General features: G+C 51.2%; 1 protein-coding gene across 38 annotated transcripts in view; it reads left to right on the top strand.

Annotated features, from left to right (window-relative positions):
• The window catches only part of MADD (MAP kinase activating death domain), a 71,044-nt gene that overhangs the window by 26,270 nt on the left and 19,338 nt on the right, over positions 1 to 25,436 (top strand). For 5 of the 38 annotated variants that reach the window (XM_077286776.1, XM_077286761.1, XM_077286764.1 and 2 more), the window contains exons 5-27: positions 137 to 268; positions 387 to 500; positions 587 to 667; positions 3,145 to 3,201; positions 4,090 to 4,262; positions 6,827 to 7,062; positions 7,132 to 7,288; positions 7,741 to 7,844; positions 7,925 to 8,118; positions 8,460 to 8,719; positions 8,868 to 9,016; positions 9,734 to 9,835; positions 11,648 to 11,707; positions 13,136 to 13,241; positions 14,127 to 14,313; positions 14,946 to 15,096; positions 15,264 to 15,488; positions 17,533 to 17,586; positions 20,134 to 20,234; positions 21,552 to 21,632; positions 21,735 to 21,893; positions 22,740 to 22,845; positions 23,114 to 23,176. In XM_077286776.1, coding sequence (XP_077142891.1) covers positions 137 to 268; positions 387 to 500; positions 587 to 667; positions 3,145 to 3,201; positions 4,090 to 4,262; positions 6,827 to 7,062; positions 7,132 to 7,288; positions 7,741 to 7,844; positions 7,925 to 8,118; positions 8,460 to 8,719; positions 8,868 to 9,016; positions 9,734 to 9,835; positions 11,648 to 11,707; positions 13,136 to 13,241; positions 14,127 to 14,313; positions 14,946 to 15,096; positions 15,264 to 15,488; positions 17,533 to 17,586; positions 20,134 to 20,234; positions 21,552 to 21,632; positions 21,735 to 21,893; positions 22,740 to 22,845; positions 23,114 to 23,176 — 3,052 coding nt within the window. The remainder of the gene's footprint in view (positions 1 to 136; positions 269 to 386; positions 501 to 586; positions 668 to 3,144; positions 3,202 to 4,089; positions 4,263 to 6,826; positions 7,063 to 7,131; positions 7,289 to 7,740; positions 7,845 to 7,924; positions 8,119 to 8,459; positions 8,720 to 8,867; positions 9,017 to 9,733; positions 9,836 to 11,647; positions 11,708 to 13,135; positions 13,242 to 14,126; positions 14,314 to 14,945; positions 15,097 to 15,263; positions 15,489 to 17,532; positions 17,587 to 20,133; positions 20,235 to 21,551; positions 21,633 to 21,734; positions 21,894 to 22,739; positions 22,846 to 23,113; positions 23,177 to 25,436) is intronic. The other 33 variants (XM_077286785.1, XM_077286772.1, XM_077286786.1 and 30 more) reach the window with 20 other exon arrangements.

The following is a 25,436-nucleotide window of genomic DNA, read 5'->3' as shown; positions in this document are numbered from 1 at the left end:
TGTGTAAGCACTGCTACATGTGGTAACCCGACCACTTGGCGGGCATATTATTGGCCACTGATAGGGCATTCGATGGATCTGTGGCTTCCAGATCTGACATTATATGCCTCTTTTTTTTTTTTTTTTTTTTTTTCAGGTGGTTCTTCAGTCCCGGGACTACAATGCATTGTCGATGTCGGTGATGGCGTTCGTATCGATGATTTACCCTCTTGAATATATGTTTCCTGTGATCCCTCTTCTGCCCACGTGCATGGCCTCTGCAGAGCAGGTAAGATGGACGATCCCTGCTCCTTCATCTTGGCCTCGAGCAGCAGATCCTAATCTCAGATGTCTGTTACTTTCCCCCATTTGCTGCTTCTTTATGTGACAATGTGCTTCTTGTTCAGCTTCTCCTGGCACCGACCCCGTATATCATCGGCGTTCCTGCTAGCTTCTTCCTCTACAAGTCTGACTTCAGGATGCCGGACGACGTGTGGCTGGTAGACCTGGACACCAACAAGGTAAGCCGGGCTCCTCGGCCGCCCTCTTCTGAAGTCCTGGTGTGGTTATATATCCAGCATTATTCAGCATTTATGTTTCTGAACAGGTTGTGGCCCCCAGCAATGCTGAGCTGCTGCCGGTCCTCCCGGAGCCCGAAGCTTCAGAGCTCAAGAAGCACCTGAAACAGGTGACGGATGGATTTACATTTGGGTGGGGAGGATACATCTGGGTTATTTCCAATGGTTCCTTTGCATTTGCCCATTTATATTGTTTCTTGCGTCTTTTCTGCTGCTCTTTCCTGCAGCTTTTTACCTGCTTTCTTGTTGTAAAGCTAAGTGCACATTCATTCACTATGTTCATCGTGTATGCAGGGGAAAGCATTTTAGCCTCGTCTTTGGCCTCCACCTGACGTGGGTTGATAGAGCGTCACTAATTCAGCTGTATAGGAGGCTGATCTTCTCTATACAGAGGTCCACACTAAAGATCCAAGCTGTAGGTTTTCGTCTTTTTACAATAGGGCCCTATGGTGGATGAAAACCGCAGCCTCCATCAAGGACAGTCAGCCCAAGTGCCATGTGCACTTACTGTCTTCATAGTCTCTCAATGTCCGATATTTTCCTTCCTTGTAATTAAATGCCCTGTGACATCTGACCTAGGTCGACAGTACATTGCCCCTGCTAGTGTCAGCTCTCCTTCTCTTTTTATTCAGTGTTATGAGGCTTTACACAGCAGATCGGCGTGTGAAGGGGGAAGCATCAAATGATCATCTACTCTGCAAGATTCACATACCCTTCAGCATTAGTAGAAAAGAGGTTAATTAGAGGCTGTCTAAGAAGAGGAAAACACAAGCTCTAATGTTATAGGACTTCATTCCAGGGTTGAAGGCAGCAGCATCCTGAACACACAGACCTCACATCCAGCCTGTATTACAGGGGGACACACAGACCTCACATCCAGCCTGTATTACAGGGAGGACACACAGACCTCACATCCAGCCTGTATTACAGGGAGGACATACAGACCTCACATCCAGACTATTACTGGGACGACACACAGACCTCACTTCACTATATTGCTTTCCTAATAAAGCAGGGCAGCTGTGATCTCAGAGGTAGTGTTTTATGTGCATATATTGCCTTCCTGGTTTATTTTTGTCTATTTTTTGTATATGTTTTCACTGTATTTCATTTGCACATTTTTCTGCAGTGTTTTTCTCAGGTTTTCTCTTTATATTTTCTCTTTGGGGTCTTTTTGCATTGTTCGATCGTTGGAGCATCTGCTTCCTGCACAGTCAGCTTGTCTGATTATTTCCCTTTCATCTTGCCTTGTATCTCACGGATATTGTGCTTCTGTCTTTTTTCTTTTTCCCCTTTAGGTTCAAAATGAATAAGTTCTTATTATATATTTTATGAGGGCCAGAGCTCCGCACTCCGTACTGCACGGCCATACAAGTATAGGCTATATTCCATCTTATTTTGTCATTGCATATTATGACAGAGCACCTCTCTGGTGGCAATCATCCATTTGAAACCACCACCAATTTAGACAAAGAGGTCACAACTCAGACTCAGCGCCATGTTCTTTCAACTTTTTCCTGAACAAAAAATTATTACGTTCAATTACACATGGTATGCAGTTCTAGTGGGGTAAGGAAATGCTGGAGAGGTGACGGAGTGCTGGCATAAAAGCTGGGAGAGGCTGCGCAGCGCTAGAGAGAAAGCCGAGAGAGGCTGCGCAGCGCTAGAGAGAAAGCCGAGAGAGGCTGCGCAGCGCTAGAGAAAAAGCCGGGAGAGGCTGCGCAGCGCTAGAGAAAACCCGGGAGAGGCTTCGCAGCGCTAGAGAGGAAGCCGGGAGAGGCTGCGCAGCGCTAGAGAGGAAGCCGGGAGAGGCTGCGCAGCGCTAGAGAGAAAGCCGGGAGAGGCTGCGCAGCGCTGGAGAGAAAGCCGGGAGAGGCTGCGCAGCGCTGGAGAGAAAGCTGGGAGAGGCTGTGCAGCGCTAGATGGCAGGTGCGCCTGAGAGCAAGGACTGGAGAGGGGATGCCGTCCTGGTGAGGAAGACCTCTTCTTTCTCCGGATCTGAAGGGTCTGAGAGGTTAGGTCTCAACTAATCAGTGGTAGCATTCTCCAGTGATATGCTCTCCTTTATAAGATGGAAATACCCTTTAGACGTGCGATTCCTGCAGCCCAACGCTGCCCTTACTGAAGGCAGATGATGCACTTCCATTATACTCCATAAGGCTGGGAACACAGCGGAGCCACACTCAGCCTAAGTGCTCCCCCTGGTGGTGGAGGCAGGACACCGCACTGTTCTTATCTAACTCTCTGGCTGTATGTGGGGAAGCTGAAATTCGAAACTCTGTGAAATCGTCGCTCTGACCCTATAAGAGGGGAGGTTATTCATTTTGGATCTATTTAGGGTAAACAAACGAAAGCATAGTGGCCTTAGGCCCCTTCCAACGATCGTCTCTCCACATTGTGCTGTTGCTGACGTTTATTTTTTCTTCTCTTTGGAAAAATAACAGTGAAATCTTCTGTCCTGTGTTTTGCTGTCATCGTCTCATCTGTGATCTGTGAATCGTAACTTTCTTCCTCCATCTGTCTCTTTGTGCTCATGTGTTCGTCTTGTCTCTGATTGGCCGCTGATGTTGTCATGTGACGTCCTCAGTGTCTGCACAGCATGTCCGTGATCACGCAGCAGCGCCTTCTCGCCTCCGATAACAAGGTTCTTGCCGTTCTTTCTATTTTCACACTTTCCTTTTATGGTTTCATCTAGAAATAAATGTACGAGGTCTGCGGCGTCGCTTCTTGTCCTGGTATAGGTCTGATCTTAAAGGGATGGTGACTCCTAGCTTTCTTCCCCTATTGAGTTAAGGCCCCATAGTGCTGGATATTCTATCCCCCTTCCCCCCCCCCCCCCCCCCCAAGATTTTTAACATTTTTTTATTTTCTTACATTACAGAACTATGGGGATGGAAGGGCATCTTCTATGGGCTGCAGTGTTATAGGAGTAGTGGGGGTGTGGGCATGCTTTAGAAGTTGTGGGTGGTGGCGGTGCCCCGGGGGTGGTGGCGGTGCCCCGCGGGGGGGGTGGCGGCTCATTGTTACCATCTGCTAAAAATTCTGCATTGTCTGTGTGATGATATGTCCACGGAGAAGTGATCTCTGCAAGATTAGGGCTGCCGGCCTCAGCAGCCAATGAACATTTCAGGACTTTTTGTAATCTATAAGTCATTGGATTTTCTCCTAGTACACAGAGGGGATAATATTGGGCCCCCGTGACCTCCATAATGTCTTCGGGTTCTTAAAAGTCGATATCCCAGGGCCCTATGGGGAAATGTCAGGACTTTTTACCCGGCCCGCTGCACGTCCCGCTGTCTGGTTGTGGAGAAGCCCTCCATATAACCAGTGTCTTCCCTGTGTTTTCAGGCTGCCTGTCCCCAGTAATCAGTGCCAGGTTGATTAGGTTTCGGCTCTCTTAATGAACTGTGGGGGGCATGGAGGGTCGGGGGAACTGGACCCGCGCCGGTCTCTATATCTGTATGTCTTTTTGCTGAGCTGATCTGTATACCATGTATATAGCACTGTGACTGACTGTGCTTCCCTGCTGTAGGCCCTGGCCAGTATGAGCCTCAACACGCAGCCCATCCTGAACCTGGACCGATTCCACGAGAGCTCGGAGGCCTCCATGCTGCGACCCCACAGCGACGCGCAGGGTACGCCCTCCACCGAGTTCAACCCTCTTATTTATGGGAACGACGTGGATTCTGTGGACGTGGCCACACGGTAAGACCTGGGACACCCACATTCTTTCGTCTTATCATGGTATAGGGCTTATTGGCTTTGCCACGTTCGGGGGTTTGGGTCTTATACAGGTGCCCGTCACTCCCACCGCTCCACTCCCTGCTGCTGATGTCTGTGTGGCAGCGGCATCGACTTCACAAGACGCCGCCCGATGGAGGATAAATAACTTGTACACCACACGGGGCTTGTTCTGAGGTTTACACGGTTATTGCCATAAATTTACACAGAGATAACCGTGAGCAGGCGCACAGCCAGAGCCCTGATGAATGCACGGACGCCGTGTGTCATGTGTAGCTGTATAGATCGGCTCCGGCGGTCCGTCCTATACAGAGATAACCGTGAGCAGGCGCACAGCCAGAGCCCTGATGAGTGCACGGACGCCGTGTGTCATGTGTATCTGTATAGATCGGCTCCTGGGGTCCGTCCTATACAGAGATAACCATGAGCAGGCGCACAGCCAGAGCCCTGATGAGTGCACGGACGCCGTGTCATGTGTATCTGTATAGATCGGCTCCTGGGGTCCGTCCTATACAGAGATAACCGTGAGCAGGCGCACAGCCAGAGCCATGATGAGTGCACGGACCCCGTGTGCCATGTGTAGCTGTATAGATCCGCTCTGGGGGTCCGTCCTATACAGAGATGACCGTGAGCAGGGGCGCAGCCAGAGCCCTGATGAGTGCACGGACGCCGTGTGCCATGTGTAGCTGTATAGATCGGCTCCGGGGGTCCATCCTGTACAGAGATAACCGTGAGCAGGCGCACAGCCAGAGCCCTGATGAGTGCACGGACGCCATGTGTAGCTGTATAGATTGGCTCCGGTGGTCCTATATAGAGATAACCGTGAGCATGTTCACAGCCAGAGCCCTGATGAGTGTACGGACGCCGTGTGCCATGTGTAGCTGTATAGATCGGCTCCGGGGGTCCGTCCTATACAGAGATAACCGTGAGCAGATGCACAGCCAGAGCCCTGATGAGTGCACGGACGCCGTGTGCCATGTGTAGCTGTACAGATCGGCTCCAGGGTCCATCCTATACAGAGATAACCATGAGCAGGGGCATAACCTGAGCCCTGAAGAGTGCACGGACGCCGTGTGTCATGTGTATCTGTATAGATCAGCTCCGGGGGTCCGTCCTATACAGAGATAACCATGAGCAGGTGCACAGCGAGAGCCCTGATGAGTGCAAGAACACAGTGTGGCATGTGTAGCTGTATAGATCGGCTCCGGGGGTCCGTCCTATACAGAGATAACCGTGAGCAGGCGCACAGCCAGTGCCCGGACGCCATGTGTAGCTGTACAGATCGGCTCCGAGGGTCCGTCCTATACAGAGATAACCATGAGCAGGTGCATAACCTGAGCCCTGATGAGTGCACGGACGCAGTGTGTCATGTGTATCTGTATAGATCGGCTCCGGGGGTCCGTCCTATACAGAGATAACTATGAGCATGCGCACAGCCAGCGCCCTGATGAGTGCACGGATGCCATGTGTAGCTGTACAGATCGGATCCGGGGGTCCGTCCTATACAGGGATAACCATGAGCAGGTGCATAACCTGAGCCCTGATGAGTGCACGGACGCCGTGTGTCATGTGTATCTGTGTAGATAGGCTCCGGGGGTCCGTCCTGTACAGAGATAACCGTGAGCATGCGCACAGCCAGCGCCCTGATGAGTGCACGGACGCCGTGTGCCATGTGTAGCTGTACAGATCGGCTCCACGGGTCCGTCCTATACATCTCACTGCTTACATGATGGCCGGGCCAGAAGAGCATGCACACATGCAGACGGTGCACTTCGCGGCTGGCACTGCCTGAATTCTTAGTATGCCGGCAGGAAGCGCAGATGAGGAGCCAGAGTGAATGTAAAGGCGCCCGGTCCATCACCATACATGTGCAAAATAAATCGAATGGATGAAAAACGTATTTATTTATAATACATGAGATGGGATAGCCATGTAAATCCGCGCTGACTGGGCCATGATTGCAGTTCCTGCTCCACACAGATGTCGCTGATGAAGACCGCCCTCGGGCAAAACGTTGGACAATGTCTGTTTTGACTCCATCAAAGTAAATAACACTGCAGTAAGACCTGTAAGTGCCACCTTCTCTCTTGTGGTGCTGAGGTTTGTACTTTGAGAAGTCTGGATCACCAGTCCCTTCCTTGGCACCCTATATAAGGACCGCGCTGCCGGACTTTCTCCTTCACTGAGATGATCCAAGCTTATCCTTATGTAATGGCGGCGTCCGGTGCAGTAATGCAGCCGATTTTCTGAGGCTTCCACCTCTTCAATAAACTTTGCTATCAATCTGCAGCACAGTATGGTGGTCCATCGTGCAGATTTAGCTGTGGATTGAGTCCTGCGGTGGCACCAATGGCGGAGATATAGGCTGCACATGTTAGTCTATCCTTATACACCGATGTTGCAGCATCGGACTTTAGGGTTCCTGAATTTAGAGTCTTTTATTGATGAGAAATGTTTTTGATGCAAAGAATTATCTTTCCAGCATTGTGGCCCCTGTAACACTCGTCCTCATTCTCTTCCACCTTCAGGGTCGCCATGGTCCGGTTCTTTAACTCTCCCAACATGCTGCATGGTTTCCAGTTTCATACCCGGACTCTGCGCCTCTTCCCTCGCCCCGTGGTGGCTTTCCAGGCTTCTTCCTTCCTGGCCTCGCGCCCCAAGGCGTCCCTCTTCTCCGAGAAGCTTTCCAGAACGCAGGCAGTGGAGTACTTTGGAGAGTGGTCTCTGAACCCCACCAATTTTGCCTTTCAGAGGATCCACAACAGTAAGTCCCTGTCTCTTCCCTGTGCCTCGTTCTCTGCTGCCCTTTATGACACTTGTTCTCGCCTTTCAGACATGTTTGACCCGGCGTCTATTGGGGATAAGCCTAAGTGGTATGCCCACCAGCTGCAGCCCATCCATTATCGGGTGTACGATGCCAACTCCCAGCTTGCTGAAGCCCTCAGTGTCCCCATGGAGCGGGACAGTGATTCTGATCCTACTGACGACAGGTCGGTCATTTTTCACGACTGCAAAGCCCAGATGGTTGTGTTTTGTGCTTTGGCTTTCCCCATTACATTAGAGGTGGATGTACGGGATAGATGGTAGGATGCCTACTAGTGATGGTCTGACCATGGGGTCACCACAGGACTTTTGAGTGCAGGGATGGTCATGCCAGCCCGCCACATCTCTATTCATTGCCTATGTGACTGGTGAAGATATCTGGGCACTGTTATTTCAATCAGTCCCATAGACAGTGAATGAAAAGGTTTTCCACCTCCATGGATATGGGGGGTTTCCAGGCCTCATTAGTCCGGGTCGATGGTGATCTTTGCTGTTGTATCTCCAGCAATCGGCAACGTGAAATCTGAGGCTCCCATAGATCCAGTAATGGCAGCGTTTCCCTATGTAGTAGCGGTGCAGCTTTCCATGAATGTTCCCTGACGACTTGTTGTGTTTGCAGCGGCAGCGACAGCGTGGAATATGACGACTCCAGCTCTTCATACTCTTCCCTTGGAGACTTTGTCAGCGAAATGATAAAATGTGACATCAATGGGGACACGCCGAGTGAGTGCATGTCAGACACGTGATCGAACGGATGAATCTTCTGAGGGTTCAGTTCACATTACTGCGTTTTCTCCCTGCAGATGTAGATCCACTAACGCATGCAGCTCTGGGAGACGCCAGCGAAGTGGAGTTTGATGATTTCCATGAATACGCAGGAGAGGTGGAAGAAACTGCACCAGATGGTGAGAACTCTCCCGATAACAACCTGCCGCGCTCGGGATCCAGCACCACGGCCAGCAGCAGCCCCAGTACGGTCATCCATGGAGCCAACACGGTACGGGGGAGCCTTATGGATAATGGGGTCAAATGCCTGTAAAAAACATTGGTGTTGAAGGCTGGGATGCCATAAGTCAAGGATGACCTCCCTAGTTATATGTTTAATATCCAGATGTCTTATAAAGAAAGCCCTTTCATATCTCCGTAGTCAGTTCAGACCCTGGCTTTTTGTCCCCCATTTTGACCTGGCACCTTGCAGTTTGAGGGACTGATTTGGGGCTGGTAAGACTTGAAGACCCTGTGCGGCCCATCCTGATGTTTTAAAACATTTGCCGATCTGAAACTTAAAAACCGAAACTTTAAAATAAGTTTAACGTCATCTTTTCACCAATATTTCAGCAAGAATCTGCAGACTCTACTGAGCCCGATGAGAAGGTTTTGGGGGTCCTGCAGAATCACTTGCCTGCTTTTGCACCCACATTCAACCGGCTGGTGATGGAACGACGTGACAGCGAGGCATCAGTCGGTGGAGAGGCGCGGAGACGCGAGTACGACAATCCGTATTTTGAACCACAGTATGGATTTCCACCAGAGGAGGAGAATGAGGAGAGGGAAGAAAGTTACACACCGATGTTTAACCAGACAGTCAATGGCACCCGGTAAGATCCCAACCGTCCCCCAACATGTGGACACTGGCACAGATGCGCCATTATCGCCATATGCGCCATGTGATGACGATCACGTCTGTAGAATCACATCGTCTTCAGTCCTGCTGGACATCTTCTGTGATTTTCTCTCTGTTGTCAGTTCCCAGAAGCCTCTGCTACGACCAAACAGCCTGAAACTAGCAAGTGATTCTGACGCAGAAACTGATTCTCGAGGAAGCTCGCCCACTTCGACCGTGTCCAACACCAGTAGCAATAATGAAGGCTTTGGGGGGATCATGTCCTTTGCAAGTAAGTGTGGCAGTGGGAAGGTTACTGTGCGTCAGATCGGGTGTCTGAGTGTGTGTTACGCAGTTGGAGTCTTGTCTTTAAAGAGATTTACCCATGGGCACCCGGGGCATGTGGCGCGGAGGCGGCGCTCTCGTCCCCTCGTGGCGCGGAGGCGGCGCTCTCGTCCCCTCGTGGCGCGGAGGCGGCGCTCTCGTCCCCTCGTGGCGCGGAGGCGGCGCTCTCGTCCCCTCGTGGCGCGGAGGCGGCGCTCTCGTCCCCTCGTGGCGCGGAGGCGGCGCTCTCGTCCCCTCGTGGCGCGGAGGCGGCGCTCTCGTCCCCTCGTGGCGCGGAGGCGGCGCTCTCGTCCCCTCGTGGCGCGGAGGCGGCGCTCTCGTCCCCTCGTGGCGCGGAGGCGGCGCTCTCGTCCCCTCGTGGCGCGGAGGCGGCGCTCTCGTCCCCTCGTGGCGCGGAGGCGGCGCTCTCGTCCCCTCGTGGCGCGGAGGCGGCGCTCTCGTCCCCTCGTGGCGCGGAGGCGGCGCTCTCGTCCCCTCGTGGCGCGGAGGCGGCGCTCTCGTCCCCTCGTGGCGCGGAGGCGGCGCTCTCGTCCCCTCGTGGCGCGGAGGCGGCGCTCTCGTCCCCTCGTGGCGCGGAGGCGGCGCTCTCGTCCCCTCGTGGCGCGGAGGCGGCGCTCTCGTCCCCTCGTGGCGCGCTCTCATTTTCTTAACTCTCTCCTTCCAGGTAATCTATACAAGAGCCATAGCAGCAGTTTCAGCTTGTCCAGCTTAACCCTTCCAACCAAGAGCAGCCGGGATAAGGCCACTCCATTTCCCAGCTTGAAAGGTAAGTGCTCCCTCAGTGATGGTATGACATAGGGAGTTATTCCATACAAAGCAGAAGGTAAGTGCTCTCCCAGTACGGATGCAGAGCACATCTGGACAACGACTCCCATCATGTCCCCATGGAGGTAAGTTGTGCATCTTCCATGAGCCATTCCATCGTATCCATTGCTCCTCCGCGGCTTTGCAGAGTGACGTGAGATCGCTGACATTTGTGTTTTGTCGTTGCCTTATTGTTTTATTTCAATTTTGCATGCTTCTCCCACTCGGGGGTCAAAGGTCAGCAAGAAGTGGCAGGGGATTTGGGAAAAGGTCAGTATGTGTTCCGGGTGATCTTTGTATAGCCAGGAGCCAAAGATCGCCTTCAGTGAGTGGGATTTGGAAGAGCACGGCTGGGTGTTTGCTGCTGTGTGTGCTTGTATAGACGGCTGTCACTCTGGCATATGAGTGTATGTAGGACCCGACTTACTAGATAGCACCGCAACTTTTTTTCTTCTTTTAAGCTGTATTGGCCTCTGATAATTATCAGTGTGACTATGGAGAATATACTCGGGATTTGCATAACTAGTAAATTTCCTTTACAACCTACTTATTGGAATTGCTCCTCTTGCAAACAGATTGCTGCTCCAGTGTCCAGTGCGGGTACAGTGCCCCCAGAATCTCTCATGCTGCGCCCTCTGTTCTGCGGTGCCGCGCCCCCAGAATCTCTCATGCTGCGCCCTCTGCTCTGCGAGTGCAGCGCACCCAGAATCTCTCATGCTGCGCCCTCTGCTCTGCGAGTGCAGCGCCCCCAGAATCTCTCATGCTGCGCCCTCTGCTCTGCGAGTGCAACGCCCCCAGAATCTCTCATGCTGCGCCCTCTGCTCTGCGAGTGTAGCGCCCCCAGAATCTCTCATGCTGCGCCCTCTGCTCTGTGGGTGCAGCGCCCCCCAGAATCTCTCATGCTGCGCCCTCTGTTCTGCGATGCAGCTCCCCCAGAATCTCTCATGCTGTACCCTCTGCTATGCGAGTGCAGCGCCCCCAGAATGTCTCATGCTGCGCCCCCTGCTATGCGGTTGCAGCGCCCCCCAGAATCTCTCATGCTGCGCCCTCTGCTCTGCGGGTGCATCGCCCCCGATGCTGCTCTCATGCTGCGCCTAAGCTTATTATGCGCCTTGTTATAGGATCACAATCGCGGATCAGTTGGTTATCTCTTTCCTTAGTTTAGATCCGGGTTCACACACTGCAGATCTAGGAGAGCCGTACGTATTATCGCTCCTCTAGTTCGTCAGTGTTATATTTTTTGTTGCAGGGTGTGAATACAGAGAGGCTGGTAGTGCGGCACGGGGACGCTGCGCATTAGTTTGCAGTCACGTTAGATGCCGCCGTTTGTCCCCAGGTCCTCGTCCTTCTTTCCACTTTTGCTCCTTGTAGGCAGCAGGGACACATTTTAGTTTGCAGACTCCTTTCGGTTTTTCGTTCATTCTTCCCCAGTAACATGCAGGAGCTGTGCCGCTCTCTTGGGGGTCGGGATCCCTCATCTCATTAACCATTTCATGAAGTGGGTGCGGATTTGGCCTTGTGGGATCGGGTTTACTACGGTAAAGCGTAAGTGCATGCGTCCTCAGCAGTAATAATGAGGAGGGGTCTGTCAGGGGGTTACGTAGCCGCAGCTGCGGGGTTGGACGGGCTTGTGCTGATAACTGTGCTTCACGATGTGGAGTATCGGGGTCTCCGTACTATCGGGGTCTCCGTGCAGTGGGAATATTCCAGTGTAGGCAGCCAGCTGTGTTTTCTGATTGATCGGTTGCCACTAACTTTGCCTTTTTTGTCCCAGTATTTGGGCTTAATACTATAATGGAGATAATTGCAGACTCCGGGCCCGCGCCTGCAGAAGGTGGGTGCCTGTAGCATAAGCTCTGCATGTTGCCACCCGCCATATTGTGCTTCTCATTGGTCGCCATCTGTCATGCCGTGCCTTGTGGTTCTTGTATGTAGTAGTAGTTTTTTAGCCTTCTGGTCATGACGCCATTCTTCGGTCCCCATGTTTTCCCCAGGTCACGGGTTGTGCCACGCTCTTTTCTCCAGTGTTTCCTCCCTGCGCTCACTGACCGGTGGATTTGCTCCTTTCCTCAGTGACTCTTCTGAGATCCACAGCTCAGTCGGCCTCTTTCCTTCTCACATTCTCTTTACAGCACCCATCATTATTTATCACCATCTCCCCCAAAAATGAGAAAATAAAAGTTGTTAAAATGTCTCTTGCTTTTTCCTGGGTGATGAGAAATTAGGACGTTTTACAGCTTTCACAGGGATTTAAAGAAGTTTCCTCACCAAAGTTGGATTTTAGTGATGATCAAACAGATCCTCAGGACCCTGGCGCAGCGGCCACGTCAGTAGTCCATGGCCGCCGGCCCAGAGCCCTGCGAACCATTTCTTCCCGGCCAGAATCCCGGCACCTCTTTCCATTAATCGGCCTGGCATGACATCACATCTGCGTTGTGCCGCCACAGAGACCATCGCACCAGACCTACTAATCGGAAGTGACGCTGGCAGCTAGAAGGAGGTTCACAGGGCTCTGGTCCGGTGGCCACGGACTACTGAAGTGGCCGCTGAAACCACATCGGGAAATCTATCGGATGTATGCGATCATGGACTCCCGATGACTGGGACCCTCATCCTGGTCTCCCCATAGTTTCTCTTTATTTATTTTTTTTCCTCTTTGTCCAATTCCAGAAGTGGAGTCAGCAGGAAGGAGAAGTATAAAAGCTTCCATTATAGCTCGCTTTCCTGGTACCTCCACTTCTGGCTTTGACTCAAAAATCAGCATCAAAAACTACATAAAAAAAAATGTGCAAGCCTCAGAGCAGCGCTCCCGTCCTTCTGCATTGCAAAGCAGCCGTGATGTAGGTCGCCGGGCAGCTTGTTCAAGGACCTGCAAATCATACAGAGAAAATCAGCAAGGGGCCTGACCGTTAGTTCTCAACTCTCCGGGCCCAACTATCATAATGTTGTGGCAGATCATTTTTAATAGTCCATGATTTTAAAAAGATAATACCCCTTTGAATAAATGTCTGGCAAACTTTCCTATCACTACATCACATGACTGTTTGCCATCCAGGCTTCTCAGAAAGCTGCAAAATGCCCCCATGGCGGTACTGAATATTATCATTACCCAGAACAACATATGTGACTCTATGGAAGAAAACGTCGCTGGTTTAGATTCAGTGGAGATGATTTGAGTTTTTTGGGGACATTTTTGTGTTTGCTGAAGTTTGCGTCTCCGTAATCTGGAATTTCCAATAATGTTTTTTTTATTATTTTGCAGCCAGCAACAGGCGAGCGCTCGTAGATCACAAGTCTTCGGTGATAAAACACAGCCCGACTGTAAAAAGGGAATCTCCTTCCCCTCAGGGCAGAGCAAACAATTCCGGGTAAGTGCAGACGCTTTATCCTCTGCATGATGAGGCCGTTGTATTTACCATTGTGCCGTTATCTGACACACAGGACAGTGTACGCCGGCTGTTTTCAGCTCGGTACCGGAGAATGTTGAAAATTTTCCAGCATGTCATTCCTTAAAGGGAATGTCTGTAGGATTCATCCTCCTAAGCCATCTATATGGGCATGTAGATCACAGAAAGCTGAATAAAGCGACACTTTTATATCTGCGATCCGATGTCTTATTCTAGAGATATCCATGTTTTTATTAGGGTATGTGCACACGATGCAGATTTAGTGCAGAATTGGTGCAGAACTGCAGCAGATTTTTCTGCTGCAGTACTGCACTGTGATTTACAGTACAATGTAAATCAATGTGAAAAAAAAAAAAAGCTGTGCACATGGTGCAGAAAAATCCGTGCAGAAACTCTGCAGATTTTAAAGAAGTGCATGTCACTTCTTTTGTGCGTTTCTGCAGCGTTTCTGCACCCCTCCATTAATAGAAATCTGCAGTGGTAAAATCTGCACAAAATCCGCATCAATTCCGCACAAAAAACAAACTAAAAACGCATAAAAAACGCACCTGCGGATTCTGCCAGGAGATGCAGATTTAGTGCAGAAAATTCCTACGTGTGCACATAGCCTTCATATGTAATTGAACTGTTAAGATCTATGGGTGGGACATAAATCTCTCAAAAACTCCGCCCCCAGAGATTATTGTAAATACTGGGCTTTACTAGTGTGAGAGACATGTAGTGACTGACAGTCCGCTCTCACACTCTCATTTTTGTAATTCATGTTGGCTGTCATTAATCTTCATTTTCAGTGATTAGTAGCAGTCTGTGTCCTTGTGACCGTCGGTCATTTCTCCTTTCCTGTAGTGAGAACCAGCAGTTTCTGAAGGAGGTGGCGCTCAGTGTCCTCGAGGGTCAAGGTGTTGGGTGGCTGAACATGAAGAAAGTCCGCCGGTTGCTGGAAAGCGAGCAGCTTCGTGTCTTTGTCCTGAGCAAACTGAACAGGTCCATCCAGACCGAGGAGGACGCGAGGAACGAGGTCATCCAAGAAGTGGTGAGCGTGGCCTCGTGTCTTCTATGCCGGGGTCATTACGGAATATTGTTAGCGTATAGGGATCGAATGGATTCACAGGACCCTGGTCCAGCAGTCACCTGACAGAGAACCCCCCTAAGACCTGGGAGATGGGAAGCCCCCGCAAATGGTGGCCACAGATCACTACACCCAGATCCTTTTTGCCAGTGACTCTCCTAGTTTTTCTCCCCCTAGCCCATATGATGCCCACAGATCACTACACCCAGATCCTTTTTGCCAGTGACTCTCCTAGTTTTTCTCCCCCTAGCCCATATGGTGCCCACAGATCACTACACCCAGATCCTTTTCTCCCCCTAGCAGATATGGTGCTCACAGATCACTACACCCAGATCTTTTCTCCAGTGACTCTCCTAGTTTTCTTCTCCTCCTAGCACATATGGTGCTGGCAGATTATTCGCCCCCAGGGCAGAGCTTTATATTTGTCCACCTTATACCTCATCTGCCATGTAGATACTCACACTCAGTTTTTCCGATTCCGCCTGTAACGTATGACCGTCTGTTGGTGTGCGTCCATGGCCCCACCTGCCTCTGTATCGGCACAATTGCCCCTCTGGGTCGGACACGGTCGTCCTTACATTTCTGTTTTGATTTAGGAGGTCAGCAAGAAAGTCTATAAGGGCATGCTGGACATACTGAAGTGCACGGTGTCCAGCTTGGAGCAGTCGTACGCCAACGCTGGCCTGGGCGGCATGGCGAGCATCTTCAGCCTCCTGGAAGTCGCTCACACGCACTACTACAACAAAGGTAAAGGCCGGCGGGTGATCGGCGGCGGAGGACGTGCTGGCGGTGCCGCTCTTTGTACATAACCTCATGGCTCCGATCTGCTACTAACTTCCATGTTTTCTTCTCTCCTCAATCTTTATATCTTCTCTTCCCACCTGTTTTTTTTTCTCTTTTACGCCTCTACTAAGAACCTGAGAAAAGGAAGCACAGTCCTACTGCCGATGGCACTCTGACCCCCGTGTCTAGGGATTCAGTGTCCGTCCCCCGAGGAGAGTCTCGGCCTGCCCCACAGCTGCCTGCCCCCAAGCTGCCAGCCCAGCAGCTGCTTCCTCGCCCATCAGGCCCCGCTAGTCGGGCGGCGCGACAATTTGACACTCGGAGTCTCAAGGAAGAGAATTTTGTGGCTTCCATTGGTGTGTATAGAGCAGAGGAAAGAGAACATGGGGCATTACTGCCCGAACCCACCGCATCACCCACCGCCGGCATCGCTGCTGTCCCTTCCCCGCCACCAAACCACCATTATCCGCTCCCAGATTCCGTCCTCAGTAACGTGACTCGTAGGAGGTGTTCGTCCGTGGTTGTCTGCTCCATCTGTAATGTGTGTTTGCGTCACGTGTGGGAAGGACTGAGCGATGTCCGCTATCGGGGAACCCTAGAAATCAATGAGTCTGCAGGGGCTGCATGTTGGCAGCTCTTCTCTCTGCCTGTACCTGATTTTTGCACGGCGGCTGCAGAATTGTTTTTTTTTAGCATAACGGTGCAGATGATGCTGCTGGTTTTTGGGGTGCGTTATGCCGCAGATGGCGCCGCGGGGCTCTTACTGCACATTTTACCCTTTTCTATTGGATTGGGTGAAATCCACACAGATAACGCAGAAAGAATTGACAGAATCTACACCAAAGCCGCAAACCACCTGTCACTGAGAATACCTTCCTCCACTTCAGGTACTGCAAAGTTCTGTGGATTTTCAGTGTGGAAACTCAGCATATAAAATCCACACCAAATCCGCTACTTGTGAATCTAGTTTTAGAGGATTTAGTGCAAATCTGCACACAAGATCCCCATCAAATCTGCCCCGCGTGCATTTTTCCGAAGGTTGTGTCCACATAAGTAATTGTGCACAAAGTCACTATCAGATCCGCCTTTCTGTCCCTTAATCACAGTGGGAGAAATCTACAGGGAAAATCCACATTGTAAATTGAATGGGATTTTTCTGACAGAATGTGGATGAGATTTCATAAAATATTCTGCTGCCGATTCCAAGCTGAATATCCACGTCTGAGCAGTCCCATGTAAATGTTTCCTGAGATCCCCATACCGCCCATTCATCTCGATAATGAGCGGTGATTATTGTGGTCCCTTTATTGTTCTCTGGGATGATGGGGACCCCTGACTGCTGACTTGTATCCTGGTACCAGGACCAGAGTCAATCTTCATGTCACTTTTCGACTCATATTTTGGGAATCTGTCTGGGTGATTGGTGGCTTCTTTATGGATACGGATGTGTTTAGAGATAAGCTGATCGATTCGAAGGGCCCTGTTCTGGGGGCCGCCTCGGGCAGGGCCCTGGTCTTGTGGCTGCCTCTGGCAGGGCCCTGGTCTTGTGGCTGCCTCTGGCTGGGCCTTGGTCTTGTGGCTGCCTCGGGCTGGGCCCTGGTCTAGGGGCCGCTTCCTACCTGCTGGACAGTTCCTGGCGGCGCGTTTGGTTAGTAGGTCTGTTGTGGCATGAGACATGTGATGCCAGGCCTACTGATCAGGATCGCGGCTCTTGTCTGGTGGCCGTGGACTACTGATGAGGCCGCTGAACCCGGGCTCCTGCAGATCGATTTGCTCTCCTCGTCTGTACGTCCATGTTCGGTCCGGTTGGAGGGTTTCGTCACACTAGGAGACCTGTTGTGTTTATATGACGTTTGTCATTAGATAACGGCGCCCCCCTAGGTGGCTTCTGGTATTGCAGCTTTTGTGTGAGTCAGCTGCAATACCACGCCCAGCCTGTGGATACTCATGGTGCAGCTTTTCTGTCTCCTAATCCCTGACCGCCCCTGTAGTTCATTGTCTGTATCAGTTTACCAACGTGTGGACTAATAGATGTGGCGCTGAGACTTGTAGTGCCACAGCTGCTGTAGCCCCTGGTGTCCTTCCTGGGGTCTCCATGTCCTAGGTAGCACTAGATGGTGGGTTTCATCTGGGTGGGACCGGTCCTATGTGTATACAGTGCACAGATGAGTATATACATAGGAGGTGGATATTTATGTATACCACGTGCTGATACATAAATACAACCGCTACTTACTGTGCTCTCTCTACCACTCTCTCGCCATCAAACCCGTGCTCATGTGTCCGTGTCGGGGCTGTATGGGGAGGGGGCCGGGGGTCTCTGTGTCCATTTTCAGGCCTGTCTGATCCGCACCTGACTCTTTCTGTCTTTCTCTCCTGCTTGCAATGCATCTTGGGTAGAATTGTGGAACAAGCACCGAGAAGTGAGAAAGCAAAAAGCTATGGAGAAACAGAGTAAGAAACCGGAGAAACCCCCCAAACCGTCCCCGATCTGTCAGCAGGGCGGCCGCACGTGGTGGGGTCACGTCCAGCACTTAGTAGGGGGTCTCTGCCAATCTTCTGTCAGTCTAATCCTGGGATCACGGGGATAAAACAGAGGTGGGAAGGATGGAAGGGCTTCCATAAAAAAACACCCAAGCTGCACATTTCTGGGTGCGCGGGGGGCCGGGCAGGTGTCAGGTATAGGACAGCCACGTGTCAGCGAGCCGCGATATCCGGGGCATGCACACCATCCATCATTAGATGAACATCCTCAGCCTCCTCGCCTGCTTGTTGATGGCTTCTAGGTAGCAGTGTTTTATTCTACAAGGTATAAGTGACTATACACATGGTGGGCCGTGAAATACAGACCCCCGCGTCTTGCAGAAAGGAGCAACCGTCCTGCTGGTGATCAGTTCTCTGTATGATGTCCCCGTTGTGACCGCGGTGTCATCGCCTGCGATCCCAGCTCCCGTAGCCGCTGATTTTTATCCGATGTGGCTCGTTTATGTGCAGTAACATCTGGAGCAGCGCTCCATGGACCGGATGTAATGAGTCCCTCCATCATATCCAATAGCCAGCCATAATCTGCGGTGATTTCCGTTCACACCTCCATGTTCTTCTGGGATCATTTTTGCTTTGATTTCCTGGGGCTCCTCATAATCCTGGACGTCCGCAGTAGTGTCCGGGGTCTGATGTGTTTTGTATTTTTTACATTTTGGATTCCACTTCTTAGTGTAGCTCCAAGGTGCGGACATTGCCCAAAATGATCCTGTGTATATCGCCTCCACTATCACAGTCCGCCATGTTGTACTCGCATAAACTCCTTCAACCTCTGCAGGGAGACGATGGCCACATTCATTCCTCGCACTGCTGATGCCCGATGCGCCTCCTCATCCTGTGCTCAAGGGGGGCAGGAGGTCAATATTCGTGACCCACCCTGTAATTGAGAGGCTGGTCGATTCACCAGCACTATCAGCTGGGCACACTCTGGGCCTTGCTAGCAGACTTACCCGGTGGGCACACTCTGGGCCTTGCTGGCATACTTACCTAGTGGGCTAATTCTGGGCCTTGCTGGCAGATTTACCAGGCAGGCTCACTCTGGGCCTTGAAGGCAGTTTACCAGGAGAGCACACCCTGGGCCTTGCTGGCAGTTTATCAAGTGGGCGCACTCTGGTACATACAGGCAGGTTTAGACTAGCACGCTCTGGACCTTGCTGGCAGACTTAGGCAGGCACACTCCCGATCTTGCTGGCTGATTACCAGGCGGGCGCACTCCTGGTCTTGCTGGCAGATTGAGGCAGGTACACTCCTGGTCTTTCTGGCAGATTGAGGCAGGCACACTCCTGGTCTTGCTGGCAGATTGAGGCGGGCACACTCCTGGTCTTGCTGGCTGATTACCAGTCGGGCACACTCCTGGACTTGCTGGCTGATTACCAGGCGGGCGCACTCCTGGTCTTGCTGGCAGATTGAGGCAGGTACACTCCTGGTCTTGCTGGCAGATTGAGGCGGGCACACTCCTGGTCTTCCTGGCAGATTGAGGGGGGCACACTCTGGGCGTTGCTGGCTGATTACCTGTGGGGCACTCTCTGGGCCTTGCTGGCAGATTTAGGCGGGCACACTCCGGGCCTTGCTGGCAGATGCTCCATTGGTGACTGGTTTGTCGGGGGTTTCTTGTCCTGAGATAGTATCTGTAGTGGTGAATACACTGCTTCCCCTCCCCCGCTCCCGCCATCTTTCCTTATCTTGCGCTTTTTATTCATGCTCTCACTCCTCTCTCATATCACTCGGCACCACATGAGCCTTTGCTCGCAATGTCGCTGCTTCTGTCTCTGCGGCGGTGACCTCTTCTCTGACCGCACTGAGGACAGATGTGAACGGAAGCAGCATCGCTCCACGTGTCCATACAGGGAGTGGACCCGAACCTCTCACTATGACATTGGCACAGTCACTATTTGGTGGCCGGAGCCGTTACCGACCATGGACCGTTGTGTCCTGAGATTTGCACATTGAGGAGGAGTGATGCACACGGCCATAGTATTAGTGGATTTATGTTCCTTTTATATGTGGATGACATTATTAATGATTTTGTGTTTTCATTGTCTTTTATTCTATTATTTGTCCTAGACCGGTCGAGGCCAAACAACAAAAAATATCTTAAATCACACGCAAATACAAGTCTCATTCAAAACAAATCCCCCGGTATGGTTTCCACTCCCAGTTGTACAAATTGGCCACCAGGTGTCTGACGGCCATATTGGTTGTCACCTAGGAGCTGATGTAAGAATATGAGCAGAAGTCCGGGGGCTTGATTTACTTTTGCGCATTCTGGCACTATTAATATTTTGGCCCGCCCCGACCGGGCCTAGAACCTTCCTTACCTGGTCTAGAACCTTCCTTACTTGGTCAGGATGAGTAACGACCTTCTGTGCTGCTGTTTGGGTTAAGAATATGGTTTCCCTCCTTGTCGTCCTTATTTTCCATCTCTGTCTGTTTAAACAGTTGCTCCTTTTACATTTGCAGGCGCTGAGCAGCCTAAGCCGCTACTAGACAGCGCCGACACTGATGAGAAGCGCTCCCAGATAAGTGCGGACAGCGGCCTGAGCGTCACGTCCGGCTCCCAGGTAAAAAGTGAACTCTACTCTGTAACGTGATAGATGGTGGCTGTGGGGGTGAGGAGGGTCGCGTCCTTGTGTAAAAGTAGATGTGATCTCGTTAGCATTGTACGGTTTGGGGGTAGATGCAGTCTCTCGTTAGGACTCAAGTTTGGTTTGGGGGCGGTGCCATCTGGGTCTGGTCTGGTTTGGGCGCCGTGCCGTATGGGTCTAGTTTGGGCGCCGTGCTGTCTGGTTTGGGCGCCGTGCTGCCTGGGTCTGGTTAGGGGGCGGTGCCGTCTGGGTCTGGTCTGGTTTGGGGGCGGTGCCGTCTGGGTCTGGTTTGGGGGCGGTGCCGTCGGTCTGGTCTGGTTTGGGGGCGGTGCCGTCTGGGTCTGGTCTGGTTTGGGGGCGGTGCCGTCTGGGTCTGGTCTGGTTTGGGGGCGGTGCCGTCTGGGTCTGGTCTGGTTTGGGGGCGGTGCCGTCTGGGTCTGGTCTGGTTTGGGGGCGGTGCCATCTGGGTCTGGTTTGGGGGTGGTGCCGTCTGGTTTGGGGGTGGTGCTGTCTGGTCTGGTTTGGGGGTGGTGCCGTCTGGGTCTGGTTTGGGCGCCGTGCCGTCTGGGCCTGGTTTGGGTGCCGTGCCGTCTGGGCCTGGTTTGGGTGCCGTGCCGTCTGGGCCTGGTTTGGGTGCCGTGCCGTCTGGGCCTGGTTTGGGTGCCGTGCCGTCTGGGCCTGGTTTGGGCACCATGCCGCCTGGGTCTGGTTTGGGGGCGGTGCCGTCTGGTCTGGTTTGGGGGCGATGCTGTCTGGGTCTGGTCTGGTTTGGGGGCGGTGCCGTCTGGTCTGGATTGGGGGCGATGCTGTCTGGTTCTGGTCTGGTTTGGGGGCGGTGCCTTCTGGGTCTGGTTTGGGTGCCATGCCGCCTGGGTCTGGTTTGGGTGCCGTGCCGCCTGGGTCTGGTTTGGGCGCCGTGCCGCCTGGGTCTGGTTTGGGCGCCGTGCCGTCTGGGTCTGGTTTGGGCGCTGAGCCATCTGGTTTGGGGGCGGTTCTGTCTGGGTCTGGTCTGGTTTGGGTGCCGTCTGGTCTGGTTTGGGGGCTGTGCCGTTTGGTTTGGGCGCCGTGCCGTCTGGTCTGGTTTGGGCGCCGTGCCGTCTGGTCTGGTTTGGGCGCCGTGCCGTCTGGTCTGGTTTGGGCGCCGTGCCGTCTGGTCTGGTTTGGGCGCCGTGCCGTCTGGTCTGGTTTGGGCGCCGTGCCGTCTGGTCTGGATTGGGCGCCGTGCCATCCCCATGTCTCATTAGATGGGTTGTTTGTTTCTTTTGTGTCCCCTCCTTGTGCCCGCGGGAGCAGCGGAGTGACTTGGATGGTGTCAGCTCGGGACCCGCTATTCTCATCCGAAGCAGCAGTCAGGACTCTGAGATCAGCACAGTGGTAGGATCTGCGCTTCTCCCGACAGTGGGGACGGCATGAGCGGGTGGTCGGAGGCCAGACCCAAATACTGCATATTACAGCCCCTTTAACCCTCTCTTGCAGGTCAGTAACAGTTCGGGGGAGACTCTGGGAGCAGATAGTGACCTGAGCAGCAATGCTGGGGACACACTTGGAGGACCCGGTGGAGGGCGGCTGTCAGGATCCAGGGGCGCCATATCCGACAGTGAAATTCAGATGAACTCCTTCACCGGGGCCATATTTGTAAGTACTGATTAATTCATTGTTTTTATTTTATTTCTTTTCCTTTCATTGGTCAGAAAAGAATTGTTTTTTTTCCTTCTGTGGAGATTTGTGATAGAAAATCCGGTCTCTCTGGAGAACAAGTCGCTGTCGGGTGTAACATGGCTGTCTATTAATCCAGTGTCGTGTAATGCAGTTTTGGAAAGCGGCTGTGATTTCATGATGTCATGTTTGCTGTGCGTCTAACGTTGCTGTAGAACTTTGTGTATTTTGGTGCATTTTTTTTTTCTTATAGACTTCTATGTGGGAGCGGAGAATATCCGCTGGTAAGAAGCGCAGTCGTGTTTCTAGGAAGTGCAGAGTCCCCACGTTTCTCTACTTAAAAAATAAAAAAAGGCGTTGGCGTTTAAATCTGCACCCAAAAGCACAGAACTCCCTGGAGCAGATGTCTATTGCATGTGTTAGTGCGGATGCCTGCACAACAAAAAGCAGCTTTTTTGCACGTTGGAATCATTGCCGCCAGCAGTGATGAGGCTGGAGCAGAACTTGCTACGCTTCCATTAGAGCCGAGAGGGGCAGGTCTGATTCTCACGGGGCCTCGTATGAATAGCCCTTTATTTGGGCAGCACTAGCTGTTCAGCTCCAGGGCTGCTGTGTATGTCGGAAGCTGTCCTATAGAGGTGGACAGCAAGATCCAGCATGCACGATCTTGAGATCCCCGCCATCCTCGCTGCCAAATTCTGCAAGTGCGGACACTGCTGCCCGTATCAGTAGGCAACATCCTAGAAACCATTATGAAGTGGGCTCTCGATACTTTGGGCACGCTGATTTCTAAATATCGTCCTGATTTTGATATTTGCTCTACAGGGAAAGCAGCAGATTCTGCGTCCTTGGGAAAGGGATGGCAGCGTCAGCCCGGGACGTCCCCTGCAAGACTTCAGCCAGCGCATTTACCTGTATGAAGGACTGTTGGGTAAGAATCATAGTTAATGCTTTTTATTAAGTCTCTCTTTATAATGTTGTCACAAAGCTGGAACATCCGCACCGTCGCGGGGCAGATCGGCAGTCCGCACCGTCGCGGGGCAGATCGGTGGTCCGCACCGTCAGTGTTTGACCTTCATGTCCCTTATTGATTCATCCCAGGTATATAATGTGGCTGTGACCGTGCTCTTTAACCCTTCCTTGCTCTTTTCTTCCTCTTCTCATGCTGCATTATGCTGTGCATCGGCTTCTTTGTGCAGGAAGAGATAAAGGTTCAGTCTGGGACCAGCTCGAGGAGGCAGCGATGGAGACCTTCTCACTGAGTAATACATCTCGCCAGTCCTGCCAGATGCCCGTGTGCTTGTGCATTTGTCTGGGATCTACCCTACCCGTTCCTACTTTTTGCATTTAATTCTGTAGTATATCTATACATCTAGCAGCTGTACATCAGACCCGGCTGCAGATCTATATATTTTACCTTTTCTTCGTATGTATCTGGTGCATTTAGGCCAGTGAACTGCCTGCGGTGGAGGGGGGGTTGGTGACCAAGATGATTGGCTGCGATTGTGGATTTAGGGGCTAAAAGATGGCTGCAATAATTGCGAGGTTGATTTCATGGTACGGTCATATGCTTGGGAGACACCAGAGCCGTGAACCCTGTCCCCCAATGAGCGGAACCATGAATACATTTTATAGTGATTGCAAAATAATGCTCTTTTTATCTGTCTGAAAATCCTTAGGCTGTGGCAGCATCACAACATGAGGAGAGTGAATGTGGCCGGATTGTGAGCCCCAGATCTCGTGTAATCCAAACCTGCTGCCCAAGGTGGCCTTCATCATTCAGGGGTCTCTCTGTCACCTCTATGTTGAGGACTGGAGGCATCATCGTATGGCAGGATAGGATGTGAGGGTATACACTGTGTTCCAAATTATTATGCAAACTGGATTTAAGTGTCATAAAGATTTAATTGTTTTGTTTTTCAAATAAACTCGTGGATGGTATTGTGTCTCAGGGCTCAATGGATCACTGAAATCAATCTTAAACACACGTGATAATTAGTTTTCCAGGTGATTCTAATTAAAGGAAAACTACTTAAAAATGATGTTCCACATTATTAAGCAGGCCACAGGTTTCAAGCAATATGGGAAATAAAAAGGATCTCTCTGCTGCTGAAAAGCGTTAAATAGTGCAATGCCTTGGACAAGGTATGAAAACATTAGATATTTCACGAAAACTTAAGAGTGATCATCACACTGTGAAGAGATTTTTGACTGAAACAGAGCACACACACAGTTAATGCAGATAAAGGCATAATGAGGAAGGTTTCTGCCAGACAAATTCATTGGATTAAGAGAGTCGCTGCCAAAATACCATTACAAAGCAGCAAAGAGTTATTTGAAGCAGCTGGTGCCTCTGGAGTCCCTCGAACCTCAAGGTGTAGGATCCTTCAAAGGCTTGCTGTGGTGCATAAACCTACTATTCGGCCACCCCTAAACAGTGTTCACAAGCAGAAACGGTTGCAGTGGGCCCATACATACATGAAGACTGATTTTCAAACAGTCTTGTTTACTGATGAGTCGAGCAAGCCTGGATAGTCCAGATGGATGGAGTAGTGGATGGCCACCAGGTACCAACAAGGCTGTGACGTCAGCAAGGAAGTGGAGGAGTCATGTTTTGGGCCAGAATCATGGGGAAACAGCTGGTAGGGTCCTTTAAGGTTCCTGAAGGTGTGAAAATGACCTCTGCAAAGTATATAGAGTTTCTGACTGACAACTTTCCTCCATGGTATAAAAAGCAGAAACGTGCCTTCAGGAACAAAATCATCTTCCTGCATGACAATGCACCATCTCATCCTGCAAAGAATCCCTCTGAGTCATTGGCTGCTATGGGCATAAAAGGAGATAAACTCATGGTGTGGCCACCATCTTCCTCTGATCTCAACCCTATAGAGAACCTTTGGAATATCATTAAGCAAAAGATCTATGAGGGTGGGAGGCAGTTCACATCAAAACAGCAGCTCCGGGAGACTATTCTGACTTCATGCAAAGAAATACAAGCAGAAACTCGATGGATGCAGGAATTGTGAAGTTGATATCAAAGAAGGGTTCCTATGTTAACATGTAACTTGGCCTGTTAGGATGTTTTGGAGTTAAATAGCTTTTTTGTTCAGTGAATGTGACCTCCTAATGCTGCAAATTCCACAAATGAGCATTTTCAGTTCTTTAAAACATATCAAATGTTTAGAAATTCTACTGTGCCTAATAATTTGGAACAGTGCATTTTGAGTTTTTATTCATTTTGGAGATTATACTGTTATCATTGGGAGGTTTCTTCAATAAAACTCGATGTATGCTCTAATGGGTGATGACTTTTATTTGACTGACTGTCATTTGCACCGACCATTTAGGAAAATCCGAGAAAAATGTTATTTTCATAATAATTTGGAACATGGTGTATAGGTTATACATGCTGGTTTACAGCAGGGTCATCATTGGGGTAGGACGCCTGATCCCCCAATACCAATGGAAACCTCTGTCTCCAGCATCCGGTGAAGGGGACGACCTATGTAAAGGATATCAAGG

The sequence above is a fragment of the Ranitomeya variabilis genome, chromosome 2, assembly GCF_051348905.1.
Source record: "Ranitomeya variabilis isolate aRanVar5 chromosome 2, aRanVar5.hap1, whole genome shotgun sequence".
Taxonomy (NCBI): Eukaryota; Metazoa; Chordata; class Amphibia; order Anura; family Dendrobatidae; genus Ranitomeya; species Ranitomeya variabilis.
This window is presented reverse-complemented; position numbering and strand designations above follow the sequence as displayed.